Source organism: Pelodiscus sinensis, chromosome 16 (assembly GCF_049634645.1).
Source record: "Pelodiscus sinensis isolate JC-2024 chromosome 16, ASM4963464v1, whole genome shotgun sequence".
Taxonomy (NCBI): domain Eukaryota; kingdom Metazoa; phylum Chordata; order Testudines; family Trionychidae; genus Pelodiscus; species Pelodiscus sinensis.
Window position 1 is genome coordinate 3,730,995 of NC_134726.1, and position 19,499 is coordinate 3,750,493.

Here is a 19,499-nt window from a genome sequence, read left to right on the forward strand (position 1 = left end):
ATTTGGGGAGTGGATGGCTCTGTGGCTTGGGAATGAAGTGTAGTTTTTCACCTCTTGATCACTGGTTCTGCTTCAGCCCACACATGTAGTGACCTAAGCTCACATAATACGCTGTTTAATGGTCGTTCTGTGATCTGTGTGTTGTCTTAGATGACAGGGTGCCCACATGGCAAAAACATTCTGGCATTTTAAAATAGTGCCTTTGTTGGCAGTCTCTGTAGTGGCCCTGGATGCCTGTATCTCCTGCCAGTCCTAGATAGAGCCCTGAGAGGCTGAGGCACATTGCTGAAGCTGTGTGCACCTTTCCTTTCTGAGAACTGTGTGAAATGCCTTTGGCTGTGTGTGATTAATTATAGGAGAAGCCTCCAAACATGAGTTCCAGGCAGAGACGAAGAAGCTGTTGGACATTGTGGCACGTTCCTTGTACTCTGAGAAGGAGGTAGGTCACCCGCTAATCGCTCTGATGCTGGTGAAGTTTCTGTTGGCAAAGCCACATTTCTGTAGGTCTGTGGCAGTGCCAGACACTGTTCTCGCAGTGGAATGCCTGCTCCACTTCCCAACAGACCCCAGGATGGCTGCGCTCCAAGCTTCAGTGAAATCTTTAGTGTGTGTTTTTAATTTCATGTATAAATACATCCAGATGACTCAGTGGGCCTGTTCTGGCTCTGGCAATTGGCTGTGTTTTAGTACCAAGTTTAAACAAATGAGCCCCCACACTACTAAGTGGAGAAATACAGTTGGCTCTGTGCTGCACTGCATGTGGAACTTCAGCCCAAAGGAGCTAATGGAGTCAAGACAATGCTGGGCTAGTATGCTGCCTTGCAGGCACTATCCCCTTCCTTTTACTGGCCATTTTTCTTCCTTAGCTTTTTTGTGCAGCATTTTAAAGGCAGGTATTGATGAAAGACTGCTGGGACCCTGCTGACAGAGGTAAATCTTTGTGCCTTGGCGAGAATGGCATGTGCTCCTGATCTTTAACTAAGGCCTTGCCTAGGCACGCCATCCAGCCATGTTTGGGAAAGGATGCTTCACTATGGGCTTCTGGTTCCATTAGAAAGAATGTGCCCTGGGTTTTCTGGCATCAGTATCACTCAGAAGGCTGAAGTGCCAAAACCCCACGCGTCCATTCCATAGGAATCAACAGTGTCACCTCATTTAAGGGCTGTGACATGGTCACATCAAGAGTGTTGTGAGTCACATCAAGAGTGTTTGTGAGTCTGTCTCTTCTGACAAGCCTCTAGGCTGGAACAGGAACCTGCGTGTGAGCCAGCAGTGCACTCTGACTGTTGTGGGTGCAGTGCAGCTGGCTAAGTACAGTGCTAGCTAGACAGAGGCTGCGGTACATACCACTGTTCCTTCCCCAGGTGTTTATCCGGGAGCTGATCTCCAACGGCAGCGATGCACTGGAAAAGCTGCGTCATAAGCTGATGTCTGAAGGGAAAGTCTTACCAGAGATGGAGATTCACCTGCAGACAGACAGCGAGAAGGGAACTATCACCATCCAGGTATCTCCCTTAGTTGGCACGTGGAACAGGAAGTCACCTTTCTTCCTTCCACTTGCTCCACAGCTTGTCCTAGCTGAAGCCCAGTAGAAGCTGAGCTGGAGTGCAGCCCCCATTAGTCTCCACAACCTCCTTGTGCCCTTGGCCCTTCACAGCCTTGTGTATACAAGGTTGATCGGTGCTCGTCAATGATACTAGATTGAGTCTATAACCCCAAGTTTGTGTCCCCGCACCATCCCCTGCCCCTGTGAGGAGCTCCCTGCTCCAGCTCTTTCCTGGAAACAACCTATGGCTTCTCTCATGGTGCTTGTTGGAACCAAAGCACTTTCCACATTCTGCATGTGTATCCCCACTAAAAGGCAGCTGGGCTCTTCCTTATTTAAAAAAAAAAAATCTTGCAGTGAGTTTAGGTGCCTATAGTGGGGACTCTGCTATATAAGAGGAGGCAAAGAGGAACCAGGATCAGTCGGGGGTCTAGACACAGCTGTAAACCCAGCACTGTAATCTGTCCCATATCTATTCTTGAAGGGCATGACTGGGTTCAGGACATAGCATGGGGTTGCCTCCCCGGCCATTTTGGCTATTAGCCAATGGTGGATTTATCATCCATGAATGTATCGCCTTCTTTTTGAATACAGTTATGCTTTCACAAAATCCCCTTGTAATGATTTCCCTAGGTTGACTGTGTGAAGAAGTACTTCCTTATATTTGTTTTAACCTGCCACCTGTTAATTTCATTGGGTGACCCCCGTTTTTGTGTTATCTAAAAGGGTAATTAACACTTCCTTTTTTGCTTTCTCCCTACTAGGGAGAAAGACCTGTATCATATCTCCACTAGTTGTCTATTTTCAGTCCGTCTTTTTCATCTCTCCTCATATGGCAACTGTGCCATACCTCTAATCGTTTTGGTTGCCATTAGGGATGTGAATGTGTACCTGTACACAGTTAACCAGTGAGTCTAGGCTCACTGGTAATCCTCACAGCTACATGCAGCCAGCCCGCCCCTCCCCCTTGGCATGCTGCTGCCTCTGTATCAGAGACAGCAGCTCGGTGGGGTGGGGGCAGGTGGAAGCTAATGCTCATAGGGAGCCAGCTTAAAAGCCAACTCTCCTCCCCCCATTTGTGCTGCTGCCTCCCTCAGAGGCAGCAGCGTGGGAGAAGGGAGGGTGGGGCAGGCAGGTGGGAGCCAGTGTTGTGGAGAGCCGGCTTAAAAGCAGACTCCCTGTGAGCACCAGCAGAAAATTTCAGCAGTTACACATTTACAAAAGACCCCCCTCCCTCCCCACACACATTTTAACATCCCAAGTTGCCATTTTCTCTACTTTTTCCAAGTCTGATCATAGAACACTAGATCTAGAAGGGACCTTGGAGACCATCAAGTCCAGTCCCCTGCCCTCACAGCAGGACCAAGCACTGTCTAGATCAGGGCTACTCAATGTGGGGCCTGCAGCCCATTTGTTTGCGGCCCACATGCAGCTGAGAGCCAAAACAAAAAAGTAGCCATATAATGGTCTTCTGTTGATATGCGTTTTAGTAGTTAAATGCCTGGACTGTCATTTCTCATTAAAAGTGCTGTCATATGGCTGGAAATTAGGTAAATGGGGCCTGCATGTTGTGTAGTCTTGCCTTAATTTTTGTATTCATGCCTGTCACTGTAAGAAGCTATTTGCATATATATGCACCCACACTAAAGTTGCAGCCCTCAGCATGTGCTGTGAGTATCATTGTGGCCCCTAGAGCTTCCAAAGTTGAGTAGCCCTGGTCTAGATTGTCCCTGATAGATGTCTATCCAACCTGCTCTTAAATATCTTCACAACCTCCCTAGGCAATTTATTCCAGTGTTTAATTACCCTTACAGTTAGAAAGTTTTTCCTAATGTCCAATGTCCATTGGTTTTTGTCCTGTCATCAGAGGTTGAGAACAATTGTTCTCCCGCCTCCTTGTAACATCCTTTTAGATACTTGAAAACTGCTATCATGTCTCTTCTCGGTCCTCTCTTTTCTAAACTAAACAAGCCCAATTCCTTCAGTCTTCCCTTATAGGTTATGTTTTTTAGACCTTTAATAACTTTTGTTGCTCTTCTTTGTTCCTTCTCCAATTTCTCCATGTCTTTTTTGAAACGTGGCACCCAGAACTGGACACAGTACTCCAACTGAGGCCTAATCAGTGCAGAGTAGAGTGGAAAAATAACTTCTTGTGTCTTGCTTACAACACTCCTGTTAATGAATCCCAGAATCTTGTTCACTTTTTTTGCAACAGTGTCACACTGTTGACTTATATTTAGCTTGTGGTCCACTGTGACCCCCTAGATCCTTTGCTGCAGTGCTCCTTCCTAGACAGTTGCTTCCCATTCTATAAGCGTGAAACTGATTGTTCTTTCATACGCTGCTTCTCCCTTATCCACAAGACTTGTTATCCCTTTATAAGCTAGATAATTTCATGGAGGTTAGGTCCATAAAAGGCTATTAGCCAGGGGAGAAAATGGTGTCCTTGGCCTTTGTTTGTCAGAGGCTGGAGAGGGATGGCAGGAGACAAATCGCTTGATCATTGTCTTCGGTCCACCCTCTCTGGGGCACCTGGTGCTGGTCACTGTCGGCAGACAGGATACTGGGCTAGATGGACCTTTGGTCTGACCCAGTACGGCCATTCTTATGTTCTTATGTTTCCTAAGTGGAGTACTTTGCATTTGTCCTTGTTGAACTTCATCTTGTTTAAGTTCAGCCCATTTCTCTAGTTTGTCCAGATCATTTTGAATTCTGACCCTCTTTCAAAGCAGTTGCAACCCCTCCCAGGTTGGTATCATCTGCAAACTTTATAAGTATACTCTCTATGCCATTATCTAAATCATTGATGAAGATATTGAACACAACTGGTCCCAAAACATACCCCTGTGGAACCCCACTTGTTATGCCCTTTCAGCATGACTGTGAACCATTAATAACTACTCTCTGAGAACAGTTATCCAGCCAGTTATGCACCCACCTTATAGTAGCCCTGTCTAGGTTGTATTTTCCCAGTTCATTGATAAGGTCATGCAAGACTGTATTAAATGCTTTACTAAAGTCTAGGTATACCACACTGCTTCTCCCTTATCCGCAAGACTTGTTATCCTATCAAAGAGAGCTGTCGCATTGGTTTGACGTGATTTGTTCTTTACAAATCCATGCTGGCTGTTACCTGTCAACCTTATTATCTTCCAGATGTTTGCAGATGAATTCCTTAATTACTTGCTGTATTATCTTCCCTGGCAGAGGGGTTAGACTGGTCTGTAGTTTCCTGGGTTGTTGGTTTTTTTTCCTTTTTATCGATGGGCACTATCGCCCTTTTCCAGTCTTCTGGAATCTCTCATGAATTCCATGTTTTTTCAAAGATGATAGCTAACGGCTCAGATAGCGCCTCAGTCAGCTGACTGAGTATTCTAGGATGAATATATTTATTTATTTTATTTTATTTTATTTATTTAAAACATTTTTACCCTGCCTGTCTATTTAAAATAATCAAGGCAGCTTACAACTTTTTTAAAAAACACAATATAAATATATATAAAAATTAAAATAAATACTAGACCGCAGAGAGACATAAAACCTGCTTAAGACATCTTGAGAGGAGGGATACACACCTACAAACTCAAACACTCATAAAAGCATGAGTAAAAAGGGTGGCTTTGGCGTGATGCCGAAACAATGCTAACATTGGTGACATGCGAATATCCCAGGGGAGAGAATTCACAGCCTGGGAGCAAAAGCTGAGATGTCCCTGTTCCGCGTAGATGTTAATCTTGACTCCATAAGTGGAGGAACACTGAGCAGAGCATCCCCAGCTGACCTCAATCCCTGGGCAAGTTCATATGGGAGAAGATGGTCCTTCATATACCCCAGAGCCAACCCATTTAGGGCTTTATAGGTCATAACCAAGACTTTAAATTGTGCTCAGAAACATAGCGGAAGCCAATGCAGCTGCCGGAGCACTGGTATAATGTGCTCCGTATAATAAGTATTAGTTAAAACTCAAGCAGCTCCATTTTGGACCAGTTGAAAGGCTCTTTAGAGGCAGCCCCACATAAAGCACATTACTTCCTGATTGGATTATTGCAACAGGAGCATGGATCACTGTGGCCAAGTCATGCTTGTTCAGGAAGGGTCGCAGCTGGCAGGTCAGCCAAAGCTGTCCAAAAGCACTCCTGGCCACCGAAGAAATCTGGTTCTCAAATGTTAAAAAAGGGTCTAGGAGGACTCCCAAGCGGCGTACCTTTCTTTAAGGGGGAGTGTAACCCCATCAAGAAGAGGTACCACACCACATTCCTGAACAGATGGCCTCCTGATCCACAGGACCTCAGTCTTATTTGGACTCGGTTTCAGCTTGTTTGACTTCATCCAGTCCATCACCGCCTCCAGACGCTGGTTTAAATCCGTCACTGCCACACCTGGTTCTGATGTCACAGGGAAAAAGAATTGGGTGTCATCTGCATATTGATGGCACCATCCTCCAAAACTCCTTACAACCTCGCCCAGCGGCTTCATGTATTTGTTTAAACAGCATAGGGGACAAGATGGAATCTTGCGGGGCTCCGTAGCACAATTGCCACAGGGGTCGAATAGCAGCCTCCTGGCTCCACCTTCTGAAGGCGTTCCTACAAATAAGACTGGAACCACCACAAAACAGTACCTCTGATACCCAACGCCTTCCGTGCATTCCAGAAGGATACCATGGTCGACGGTACCAAAAGCCTCTGAGAAGTCCAAGAGAATCATCAGGGATGCACTACCCCATCTGTCTCCCAGCAGAGGTCATCTACCAGGACGACCGAGGCGGTTTCAGTTCCAAAACCAGGCCTAAAGCCAGACTGAAATGGATCTAAATAATCTGTTTCTTCCGAGAAAGCTTGGAGTTGCAACGCCACCTCCTGCTCAAGTACTTTGCCCAAGAAGGGAATACTAGCAACTGGATGATAGTTATTCAAATCCTATGGGTCCAGGGAAGGCTTCTTAAGTAGCGGTTTTATCACTGCATCTTTCAAGGTGGCAGGAACCATACCAGATCTAAAAGACTCATTAATAATCCCCTGGACCCAACCAGTCATCCCTTCCCAGCTAGATTTAAGCAATGAAGGGCAGGGATTGAGCGAGCACATGGTCGGTCGCACTCCTCCAAGCACCTTATTCACATCCTCGATCTGCAACAGCTGAAACTGTTCCAAAGAAAAACAACGGGATGGTGCATTCAACACATTCTATCCCCCACTTACACAGCAGTCAGAGTCCAAATCAGACTCTGTGAGCGATTTTATCCACAAAGTGCTTTGCGAACATATCCCAGCAGGGAGCCAAGAACTCCTCCATTTCGTCATGAGTGCCAGACTGTAACAGGCCCCGCACCACTCGAAACAGTTCCACTGGTTGGCATTTTGCGGATGCTATACGGGTGAAGAAGTAGCTTTTTTTCCACTGTCAGCATGGCCACAGAGTAAGCTCGCAATTCAGCTCTAACCTGCAATCAGTCGGACTCAACTTTAGTTCTCCTGCAGCAGCATTCTAGCCATGGCACAGACCGTTTTGCCACCATCAACTCCCCAGGAAACCAGGGATCAAACTTGGCTCAGCTAGCCCGAAGAAGGCACTTAAGAGCAATTATGTCAATTGCCTGAGCTACCTCGATATTCCATATATTGACTAGGGCATCGACAAGACCATTTGCCATAACTGCTGAACAATCCCTCAGGGAATTCAGGAAACCCTCCGGGATCCATCAACTTCCAAGGCTGGGCCATCTTAATCATAGAATACTGGAACTGGAAGGGACCTCGAGAGGTCATTGAGTCCAGTCCCCTGCCCTCATATTTTATCGGTCCCTCACACCCCCATGGAGGGGAAGGTCAGCAGATAGTCTAAACTTGAGCAGGTAGTGATCAGTCCATGACAAAGGGAGTGTAACCACATCCCTTAACCCAAGAACTCTATCACTCTCAGTCCAAAAGACCAGATAGAGTGTATGACCTGCCGCATGTGTGGGGGCAGTTATTTCTTGGGGTAGTCCTAGGGTCATCCTGGTATCTATAAAATCTCAGGCTGGAGCAGACAGGACAGCCTCGGCATGAATATTAAAGTCCCCCACGACCAGAAGCCTCAGGGTCCTCAGTGCCACATTCGAGACCACCTTGGCCAGCTCAAGGAGAGCATTTGCTGTACAGCGGGGTGGACAGTATACAAGCAGAATGCCCACCCTATCCTGGCCACACAACATCAGGTACAGATACTTGAATCTAACACTTCGTTGGACCAAGGCCCTGGCCAGTGAAATGCTATCCCAATAGACAGTCACCTCCCCGACCATCAAGCCGTGATTGGTGCTGAACCGAGAACCCATCTGGGCACAGTCGGGAAAGGTCAACACCTCCCTCCACTCCCAGCCAGGTTTCAGTGATACAAGTCAGGTCAGCCCCTTCATCTAGTATTAAATCATGGATGACAGCTGTCTTGTGGGATAGGCCCCAGTGACTTGAAGACATCTAACTTTTCTAAGAAATTTTTAACTTGTTCTTTTCCTATTTTAGTTTCTAAACCTACGCCATTTCCACAAGCGTTCACTATGTTGGGCATCTCATCACCATCAATCTTCTTGGTGAAAACCGAAAAAAAGAAGTCATTAAGCACCTCTGCCATTTCCAAATTTCCTGTTGTTTCTCCCTCTTCACTAAGCAAAGGGCCTACTCTATTCTTGGTCATCTTCCTGCTTTTAATATAGCTGTAGAATGTTGTCTTGTTACCCATTATATCTTTAGCTAGTTTGAGCTCATTTTGTGCCTTTGCCTTTCTAATCTTGCCCCTGCATACTGGCATTGTTTGCTTAGATTCATCCTTTGGAATTTGACCAAGTTTCCACTTTTTGAGAGACTCCTTTTTGATCATGGTAAGATCTCCTGGTTAATGTATTTTTTTGAGAATGGGTGACCAGAACTGCTTGAAGTATTCAAGGGTGTGGGCGTGCTATGGATTTCCATAGCGATGTTATGATATTTTCTGTTTTATCTAGACCTTTCCTAATGGTTCCTAACATTAACTTTTTTGACTGCTGCTGCACTTCTAACAAGTGTTTTCAGAGAACTGTCCACCATGACTCCAAGATGTCTGTGTTGACTGATAACTAATTTAGACCCCATCATTTTCTGTACATAGTGCTCAGGACTGTGTGTGTAGGGGAAACATGCCTCTCCCATAGCCCCAGACCTGTTGCTGGGAGAGAGGACTTGGGGAAGTCCTCTCTTCCTGCCACAGTCCCAGGGCAAACTGCACTCCAAATCTCTCATCCCTAGACCCACCCCACAGCCTTCACTCTCAGTGAGAGCCCTCACCCCTACCCCTTCTGCCCCAACTCGGAGCCTGAGCCCCATTCCCACCACACATCACCACCACATAACAAAATTCATTCTGCACATGCATATGAAAAATTAGAGGGAAGATTGGTTGGGATTGTTCTCCAATGTACATTACTTTGCCCTTATCAATATTGAATTTTATCTGCCATTTTGTTCTTTGTGACTTTTCACAGTCTGCTTTGTACTTAATTATCTTGATTAGTTTTGTATTGTCTGAAAATTTTTCCACCTCACCGTTTACCTCTTTCCAGCTCATTTTTGAATATGTTGAACAGCACTGTTCCCAGAACAGATCCCTCGGGGACACTGCGGTTTACCCCTCTTCACTGTGAAAACTTCATTTGTTCCACCCCTCTTTTTCTTATATTTTAAGCAGTTACTGATCCATGAGAGGACCTTCCCTCTTTCCTTCTGACTGCCTACTTTGCTTAAGAGTCTTTGGTGTGAGGGACCTTGTCAATGACTTGCTGAAATCCAAGTACCCTATATCCACTGGATCACGCTTATCCAAGTATTTGTTGATCCCTCTCAAAGAATTCTAATCAGATGATGAGGCATGATTTCTCTTTACCAAATCCACGTTGATTCTTCCCCAACAAATCATGTGCATCTATGAGTCTGATGATTCTGTTCTTTATTATAGCCTTAACCAGTTTGTCTGGTAGTGAAGTTATTGGCTTGTAATTGCCAAGGTATGGCCTCTGGAGCCTTTTTTAAAAGATCAGCATTTCATTTGCTATCTGTCAGTCCTCTGGGACAGAGGCTAATGTTACATATCACTGTTAGTAGTTCTCATAGACTTTAAGATCAGTCTGACCTCCTGCACAGTTCAGGCCACAGAATCTCACACACGCACACCTGAAATAGACTGGAGGCTAAATTACTGAAGTCCTCAACTAATAGTTAAAAGACTTCAAGTTACAGAGAATTTACCATTTACATTAGTTTAAACCTGAAAGTGACCTGTGACCCATTCTCTAGAGGAGGATGAATTTTCCATCCCCCCACCACCACCAGTTTCTTCATAACCCCAAATATGATGATCAGTTAGACACTAAGCATGTGGGAAAGACCCACCAGGCAGACACTACAGAAAATTCTTTCCCAGGTAACTCAGAGCCCTTCCCATCTAGTATCCTGTCTTTGCAGTTTCATATTTGAATTCCTTAAGAACTTTTGCATGCATACTATCTGGTCCCGATGGCTTATTACTGTTTTTTTTTTATCAATTTGTTCCAAAACCTTCTCTGACACCTCAGTCTGGGGACAGTTCCTCAGATTTATCACCTGGGAAGAATGACTTAGGTATGGGAATTTCCTCACATCCTCTGCAGTGAAGACCAATGCAGAGAATTCTTCTAGCTTCTCTAAAACAGCCTTTTCTTCCCGGAGTGCTCCTTTAGCACCTTGCCTGTCCAGTGGCTGCTCTGATTGTTTAGCAGGCTTTCTGCTTCTGACGTACTTTTTTTTTTAATTGCTGTTTTTGTGTTTTCTGCTAGATGCTCTTCAGATTCTTTTTTGGCCTGTCTGGTCATGCTTTTATTCGTGCTAGAGTTTATGCTCCTTTCTCTTTTCCTCAGTAGAATTTGACCTCCACTTTTTAGAAAATGTCTCTTTCTCTAATTGCCTCTTTTACTATATTGATTATCCATGGAACATTTTTGTGATCCTCTTGCTACTTTTGTTTTAGAGGTATTCATATAATTTGGACATCTATCATAATTTTTTTTAAAGTTTCCATGGAGCTTACAGGCATTTCACTCTTCTGACTGTTCCTTTTGATTTCCGTTTAACTAGCCTAATTTTTGTTTAGTTCCTCTTTTGAAGATAAATGCTACCATGGTGGGTTTCTTTGGTATTTTCCCTCCTGTAAAGATGTTAAATTTAATTACATTACTGTTGCAGTTACTAAGCAGTTCAGATATATTCATCTCTTACACCAGATCCTGTGCTTCACTTAGGACTAGATTCAGAATGCCTCCTACAAGCAGTTGTTAATGTTCTAAAACTTTATCTTTGTATCACACCATGAGTTAACATGTTCCCAGTCAATATTGGGTTTTTGATTTTATGGCCTCTTTAATCAACCTCATCTCACCGTGGATAGGCTATTCTTTGGAATTCCCTTTCCTGCTTACCCCTCTCCTTCTCCTTGGAGATTTGTTGTACCTTCCAAACCTGGAGTGTTCTTTGCTGAGGGACATCATTGCCAAGAGTGTTGCTTGTTGATTAGAGAGCTTGCTGGCTGGCTGGGAGCAGTGCTGTCGGTGACAAAAGGGGAGAGGTAAAGAGAAAGCTGCAGCTGTCAGAGAACCTGTGCACTGAAAGAGAAGTTTTTAAGCTGATCATGTTTTATTTCTGTCAGTCCAGGTATTTTGCTGCAATGTGGAATATCATTTTGCTGGAAGCTTTAGCCAGCCATGTACAAATACCTTTCCCATTTCCCTATAGCAGCTTGCTTCAGAGCAGTTTGGGGAGCAGTTAGTTTGAACTGAAAGATGTCTTCATTGCAGTTGTGTTTCATTCCGTTCAAACCCGTCTCCAGGAATTTTCCTTAAGCATTTTGCAGTGAGTTTGGCAGAGGTTCAATAACGGCCAATTACATTCAGCGAGCAGGGATTTTTTTTTTATGTATAGGAATTTGGGAATGACGTGCTATGCTATAAATAGAAGTGGAGCAGAGGAGCCCAGAGCTCTGTTCAGGGGTCTGGAATGAACAAAGCCTGAACCAGATGCTGAAAACTTTTCTTTCTGGCTTGGGGGCAGGGACGTTTTTGTCAGATTCCTGAGGTTTTGCCATTTGCTGTTTGTTTTTTCTGGCTGTACAAACCCTGCTATTGAGACCCTACCTAGCGTCTAATTCATTTCACATTCTTAAGGTGACTGATTGGGCTGCCATCTTTAATAAGATGAAAGGTGTCCCAAGGGGAAGCTCTGTGGACGCAGCGGAAGCACCTCACCAGTAACCAAGATGTATATTATTAGCCAGTATCTCGTGCACACTTGAAGATATTTTGATCATACGTTGGAAATAAACGCTGATCTAAAAATAGTTGTGCGTTGTCAGCATTAATTATGACATTTTGTCTTACTAGTTAATAAGAAACCTACATGGTGAGGAAATAGCTAGCTGGGGTGGAAAGTAGCTGACGTCAGTGGGGCTGGATTTCAGGGAGACCACTGCTCATGCTGTTCATTTTGCTGGCATTTGGGGGCCTGTATCCTGACTCTTGACAAGAGCCTGTGAAATCAGATCCTGTTTTGCTTCTGGTTTTCCCATGTAGTAATTTGTGCTTGGTGATGGTAGGTGACTCAAAACCCTCCTTTGGACAAAAACCTTAGTTTACTGTGGCACTAAAACAGCTCATGTGCCATTGTGCTTAACCAGAGGGACTGAGAGAGTGTAGGAGTGAGTTCACTTGGCCCTTTGCAATGCAGCTGGTGATGCTGCACTGTGGGAAACTCAGGTTTGACACCAAGCCCATTTTCTCACCACTCTGATGGCATTAGCTTGCTCTTTGTTTCTGTGGAAGGTCTGAAAGGAAATGAGTTCAAAAGCAGCATCTTAAAAGGAAACCCAACATGGAAGGGTTCTGGGGGACTCTTGCAGAGCAGGAGGGAGGAGGTGTTATTCACAGTGGATTGGACCCCTGTGTTACGGGTTAGCCATTTCTGAGTTGGGATTTTTGCTATGTTGCCTCAATTATCCTAAGAAGCCACAGGGATAACTAAAGCTCAGTCAAAGCAAACAAGCCCTTTCTTACTGCTACCTGACTGAGAGATGGCCATGCAAGGATGCCAAGGAGCGAGTTGTTTGTTGCGATAAATGGGAGTGTAAATACAAAAGACTGAAGTGGATAAAAATATCTAACAATGGACTAACACATTTCATGCTGCCATACGCCAGCATTCAAAGCTTGGCCTACATAGCAAGTCCATGTATTGTCCGTGTAGTAGCCAACTCCTGGCCTGCTCGACAGTCTGTGTTGAAGCCAAGACGCGAGTGCTCTCCAGCCTGGATTTCGGCATGCTACCAGCATTCTTGGCAGTGGAGTTTTGCAGAAGGTAGCTTTGAGTTAGCGAAGGTGGTAAAGAGAATAAAAAAGAGCTGGTTCATGGTAGCACCCACTGTGAGGATGGATGGTCTGGTAGACAAGCTACTGAACTGGCTGAGGCTTGTGAGATCTGGGTTCAAATGCTTGCTCTGTCCCAGACACCCTTGGGTCTGGTCTTCAGACTTTTCCCTGCCTGTACAATGGGAATTAGCCTTCCTTTCTCCCACACTTGGTCTATCTTCTCTCCTTAGGAACAGGGACTGTTCTTCATTAAGCATCTGTACAAGCCTTTAGCTCCATGGGGCCCCCTTGGTCAGGGCCAGTAGGCACTGCTGTGATAACAGAGTATTCAGTTACTGAGGATAGAGTTTCTCTCTTAGGGTATGTGTAGACTACATGCCTCTGCAGACCAAGGCCTGTAAATTAGATGTACCGACATAGTCAATGAAGCAGGGATTTAAATATCCCCTGCTTCATTAGAATAAAAATGGCCGCTGCGTTGTGCTGGCTCAGCTGTTTGTCGGCACGAGGTGGCAATCAACACGGGGATCGGCCAGCAAGGAAAGCCTTTGCCAACCGATCCTATAAACCTCGTTGCACGAGGCATAAGGGATCAGTCGGCAAAGGCTTTCCTTGCCGACCGATCCCCATCTTGACTGCCACTTCGTGCCAAAAAGCAGCTGAGCTGGTACAAAGCGGCAGCCATTTTTATTCTAATGAAGCGGGGGATATTTAAATCCCCGCTTCATTGACTATGTCAGTATGTCTAATTAACATGCCTCAGTCAGCAGAGGTATGTAGTCTAGACATACCCTTAGTGCAGTTGTGTGTCTACTCTGTGCATTCTGCTAACGTGGTTTGTAACTACTGTAACTACATGGTTTCTGCACCTTAGAACCCTGCATTCCCTGAGTCCCTTGCCCTGGCCTGGGGAAGGGGAACCATTCATTGTGGGGGAAACTCCTCTTTCGTTTTATTAACCGACAGCCCCTGATGGTAGTGGTACCTGAGTCCGTTCTGTGTCCTGTCTGCTGTGGAAACGCACTGCCCTGGTTCCTCAGCTTCTCTCATGTTCCCTGCAGGATACTGGCATTGGAATGACCCAGGAGGAGCTTGCATCTAATCTCGGCACCATTGCTCGATCTGGCTCAAAGGTAAGAGCGTTGTTTTGTCCTCATGGCCATTTTCATTTCACTGAGGGTCCCCCATCCTGCATCTCCTGAGGCTCTGTTGTGAAGGGGACCTGTTAGGAGGTGAAGCCATCCAACCAGCCTCATTGTTCCGGACCTATGGTGTGTGTGGTCATTGGTACCAGGATAACCCTAAAGAACTGTTTTCCTCTCACTGACGGATCAAGGCCACATTTGCCAGGGGGTCCCTTATGTATAGAGCCTATATTGTATCCGCATCTGTATCAGTAAATATGTGCTGCCGATATTCACGGATATAAAGTAGATATCTATGGATTTGCAAGACTCTGCTTGTGTCCTATATTCTGTATAGCCAGGTTCTTTATATAGTCAAGGTGCATCAGGCTGAGCCGCTTTGTTAAAGCCAACTCCCCCTCCTCTCCCCCAAGGCATCCTGATGCAGATCCACAAGCTCTCTGCCATCATGATCTCAGCGTCGTGCCACATGTGGCAGCACAGTTACTGGCGAGGTGGGATGGGCACAGCTGTTTGCTGGTGCATGTATTTGCCAGGTTTTTTCATTTCCTGCAACTGAGCAATCACACCCCATTCTCTTTCCTCTGTTGCACCTGTCACAGCCAGCACTGCCCTCAGCAGCACTTTCCTGGTCCAAAGCTGCAATCACTGCCCCTCCCTTACGACATTGCTGTGTAGGAGCAAGTCACTGGCCCCCTTGCCACATGTGCTGCCCCCGCAAGGGTGAGCTCAGCCCCCAGAGTGCTGACCACTCCAAAGTAGCAGAAGCGGAGGGGACTCCTTGGAAAGGAATGTACCAAGGTGCCAGGCTCTCTCAGAGCAAACGTAGCACCAGGCTGAGTCGGGGCATGTGGGAAGAGCAGCAGTGGGGGTATGGGAGAATGCTGCAGCCTTCCAGCAGTAGTTGAGGATCTGTGGACTTGCAGTCCAATATACCTGGTACTCATTGTCCTTACAGGCATTTTTAGATGCCCTGCAAAGCCAGGCAGAGGCCAGTAGTAAGATCATTGGCCAGTTTGGAGTGGGCTTCTACTCTGCCTTCATGGTAGCTGAGAAAGTGGAGGTGTACTCACAATCTGCGGAGTCCGGAAGCCCTGGCTACCACTGGTCTTCAGACGGGTAAGAGCTGCAGAACAGGAAAAAGAGGCTAATCTATCTGTAAGAGTGAATGAGTTTTGTGATGTCTGTATCTTCACCTGGGTGGGGCCTGGAAGGCGGGGGGGCGAAGGGGAGGTGAGGCGAGGCAGGGCACTGATCTTTGCATCTAGACAGCAGCTAAAATTCTGCTTAGGTTACAAGCATGCCCACTGATGGGGGGCAGGTGGGGGAATAAAGGGGGCAATTGCCCAGTAGTCCAGAGATTCAAAGGGGGCAGTTGCCCCGGGTTCCTTTGAACTGCTGCTGGAGGTAGGGAAGTTCTGCAATCTGGGCAGCACTAGGGACTGACTGCCCTTGGTCCTGCCCCTTCCACCCTCAGGCCCCACCCCTTTTGAAGGCGCAGAGTCATTCCCCACCCTTCCTGCTGGTCCACAGTGGCTGTTGTCAGCCCCACTGATTACAGGTGAAAGTCTCTGTTATAAACTCACCCCCCATGTAATGCAGCTGCCTAGCTGTGCTGGGGCAAAGCTGCAAGGGCTGCTCCAAGACAAGAGAGTGATGGGTTGGGAGAGCTGGGTGGTGCCCCTCCCTGCAGACTGTCAGCTCCACACTGCTACAGGCTGGTTCAGCAAGACAGCTCCATGTGAAGTCAGTCCTGCTAAGTGTGCCAGAGTGACAGCTCTCAAGACTGGCTGTACTCTGCCCCCAGAACCTCAGCCCTGCCATGGAGCGATGCTGCGGGCAGAGGACAGAGGCAATCCAGTCTCCAGGGGCTGGTCGTTTTGCTGAGTGTGCCAACAAGGAGGCCTGCCGTAGTGTGCTATAACAAGGGCACACACCTGCTGGGAGCTGGGCTTCCCTATAGGTCACCCACTCGTTTCCCATGAGCCACCGAATGTCCATCGCATGGCAGAAGCTTTGAGTTACTGCAGGCTTGTGCCAGATTTGGACCAGAGCCCTAGATGTGAAAAGCTCCACATCCTATTAAAAGCCTGTGGGAAGAAAGAATTTGCTGAGTTACAAATCCCTGAAAACTCTTTTTACACATGAATCTTTGGCTTCTGTTGTGTTCCAGATGATGGTCTGCTTTGCAGTGCCAAATGTAATCGTCCTGTCAGGGTCGCTGCCAATCCTGCGCCTTTCACAGTGTGTTTCCCACCCTTGTATTGGTGCTGCTCCTTGAAGCATTTGATCCTTAGGCAGATGGAACTAGGGATGTAAGTGACTAGTCAACTAGTCGCTTCCTCTCCTCCCCTCCTCCCGAGGCAGCAAGGATGGGGAGCAGGAACCAGTGCTGGGGGGAGCCAGCTTAAAAGCCGGTTCCCCCTAGCACCATCTCCGTGGGGGGCTGAAGTGCAGCAGGAGACCAGGTGCACGCTGGGAGTCAGATGATTCCTGGCTTGTGCCCCGTCCCAGAAGCCGCGCCTCTGCTTTTTAAATGTATTAAGAACTGCTAGGCTCTTAATACATTTAAAAGGCTGAAGTGCAGTGGGGGGAATTGGGTGCGAGCCGGGAATCGGCTGTCCTGGCTCGCGCCCCGTCCCGCTCGCTGTGCTTCAGCCTTTTAAATGTATGAAGAGCCTGATCGCTCTTCATACATTTAAAAGGCAGAGCCACAGCAAGGTTAACTCCTGAGGGGAGCTAACCCCGCTATGGCTCAGCAGCCCCCCCCCTTATTGACTAATCAACTGGTTGATGGAAATTCAATCAACTAGTCAATTAGTTGATTAAACGCAACTTATCCCTAGATGGAGCAGTCTCTTTGAACTAGAAAGCGAGGAGATGACCATTGGTAGCAAAGAAGGCCCTGTCACTGAGCTCAGCAGCCTTTTGTCACAGTGTACCACTGCAGTCTAGTGGAAAAAATCATAGATGGGGCACACGTGCGTGGGCCAACAGAAATCCATGCAGTCTGCCTGTTCAGACCCCGTAGTATCTGTATTAAATGCTGCAAGTATCTGTATTAAATGGCGGTTTAGCCCAGACAGATGACATCATCCAGCATGCAATGATGCTGTCAGTATCTGCTGGGAGCTGTGGTCTCTGCTGGCTGTACCAGATATAAATCTGGGTGACAGCTTATAAATGCCACCGTGCCCAATGTCCATTGACATCAATGGGAGCGGGGTGCTGAGGAGTTGTTCGTGGTTTGAAAAGCTCGTCTTTGGTTAATGATCTCTTTTCACTCTTGCTTGTTAATGAGAAAAAGGGAGAGTTTTCTATGCAATACTGTGTTTCTAATCCTAGCTCAGGAATGTTTGAGATCGCAGAAGCCTCTGGTGTCAGAACTGGGACCAAAATTATTATCCATCTCAAAGAGGAGTGTAAAGAGTTTGCGAATGAGGACAGAGTCAAAGGTGAGGAGGGTGGGGAAACGGTGCCTTCTGCACACCAGTATCGTCCGTGGGAGAAAATGTAATTGTGTCCCTTGGACTCTGGTAGCCCCTCCCACCTGAGGATTGCTGTCCCCATCTCACGGAGGGCTAGAGAGCTGGTGATGTGGTGACAGATCTTAGATTAGACCCCAGTGTGTCCTGACTCCTAGTCTCCTGCACTGGCCAGGCACCCAGCCTTTGATGCCTATACATTTGTAAGTTGCCTGTTGGGTGATGCTGTTTTTCCCCCATAAAAGTTGACATTTCATTGCCAGAGCTCTGGGAGGTCTCCCCACTTTACAATCCCACCCTGGTGGGGCTCCACACCAGTGCTGCAGTTCTTGTGAAGATCAGCGGAGCTTTTGGAGCCCTGTGGATGGGAGTCAGGGTTGCAGTGAAGGAGTGAAGCACTGTGGGCATATCTTCTCTATAGCCTTCCTGCTGCAGTGCTTTCTCTTCCTGTGAGCAGTCCCAGGTGAGCCCTAATTCTCTCGGGCTACCTGGAGCTGTGGAAAGTTCCATGCGCAGTATTATAAAGCTGGGAGGAGTCTGCTCCTCAGAAGTTCTCTGTCACTTGAGAGCTATTACAGTGAAGCAGCTGATATTTGTAAAGTGCTCTGGGATCCTCTGCTTAAGGGGCCTGGGAAGGGCAGAGGGTGATGAGATTTTAAGGGTGAGCTTGGGCAGAGATGATCTGTCCTTTGCTCACCACAGGTGCTGCTCACAAAAGTAGGATGACACTCCTGTTGGTATAATCCAGGAGCCGCTTGCCCCACCCCCAAAGATCATAGCTCCACCCCATTCTTCCTCTGTTCTAATCTAGAATTATACAGGGTGCTGCCAACTCAACCCCCATCAGATTTTCCCATTTCCTTAAGAAAAGTCCTTTTGAATTAGCAAGCAGGCTTTTTCTAGCAACCTGTCTGGGAGCTTAAACTCCTAGTTTTCTAACATTGGCCTACTTCTGTATATTTCACAAGGTAGGAGGAAAACTGTTAAAAGAACCATAAAGATTGCAAGGTGTGGTTAGCAAATGGGAAGGTTCCATAGCCTGCTAACCCTAACTTTGCCCATCTCTTCATAGGCATTTCAGTGTGGTATGTAATGATGTGATCTCTTGCTGTTATTTTCATGGATCCCTATTTTGTTTCATTGTACACATTGGATTATGTATTTAAAATATTTTACTAAACATGCACGTGTGAATTGCATTTTAAAATGGTTCTAACATGGCCAAATTTAAACCAGTTTTTCTTGAGACCTTGAAATATACTTCTCCCTAAGAATCCTATTTTTACCAGTTTTCCATATCTTTACTTCACACTGTTTAGGTGTGAAAGCTGAGGTTTTTTAAAATGAAGAATTCCTTGTCTAATGGGAAAGTGTCCCCTTCTGTCTCTCGCTTTCAAATAGCTGAATAGTTTTGCTAAAGAAACTCATTTGCCCTGGGCAGAAACCAAGCTTCTTAAATTCTATCCTGACAAGTGAAAGGTACAGGGAGTTGTGAGCCACAGAAAAAGCTGGGTGACATGGAAACACTTGAGCCCCACCCTTTAACTGTCCCTATGTTCTTCTCAACCCATGTTTTGAGATTAGTGTGGCACATTAGCACTTCTTCATTCAAAGTTGTAACAGTAGCAGTAAGGGTATGTCTAGACTATATGCCTCTGCCAACAGAGGCATATAAATTAGACATACTGACATAGTCAATGAAGCGGGGATTTAAATATCCCCCGCTTCATTAGAATAAAAATGGTCACCGTGTTGTGCCGGCTCAGCTGTTTGTCAGCACGAACCGGCAGTCAAGACGGGGGTCGGTCAACAAGGAAAGCTTTTGCCGACCGATCCTGTAAACCTCGTTTCACGAGGCATAAGGGATCAGTCGGCAAAGGCTTTCCTTGCTGACCGATCCTCATCTTGACTGCCGCTTT

General features: G+C 46.5%; 1 protein-coding gene and 1 long non-coding RNA gene across 3 annotated transcripts in view; one reads left to right on the plus strand and one right to left on the minus strand.

The window, feature by feature from the left end:
* The window catches only part of TRAP1 (TNF receptor associated protein 1), a 38,971-nt gene that overhangs the window by 5,555 nt on the left and 13,917 nt on the right, over positions 1-19,499 (plus strand). The window contains exons 3-7 of the mRNA XM_075899109.1: positions 357-439; positions 1,365-1,505; positions 14,012-14,083; positions 15,054-15,214; positions 17,441-17,550. Coding sequence (XP_075755224.1) covers positions 357-439; positions 1,365-1,505; positions 14,012-14,083; positions 15,054-15,214; positions 17,441-17,550 — 567 coding nt within the window. The remainder of the gene's footprint in view (positions 1-356; positions 440-1,364; positions 1,506-14,011; positions 14,084-15,053; positions 15,215-17,440; positions 17,551-19,499) is intronic.
* Positions 5,801-19,499, minus strand: part of LOC112547016 (uncharacterized) — a 30,993-nt gene continuing 17,294 nt past the window's right edge. Inside the window, exons 3-4 of one of the 2 annotated variants that reach the window (XR_012896092.1) lie at positions 10,973-11,135; positions 5,801-5,931 (exon numbers count right to left, since the gene is read on the minus strand). This is a non-coding gene — a long non-coding RNA (uncharacterized LOC112547016). Of the gene's footprint in view, positions 5,932-10,476; positions 11,136-19,499 lie in introns of those variants that run through there. The other variant, XR_003090749.2, reaches the window with a different exon arrangement.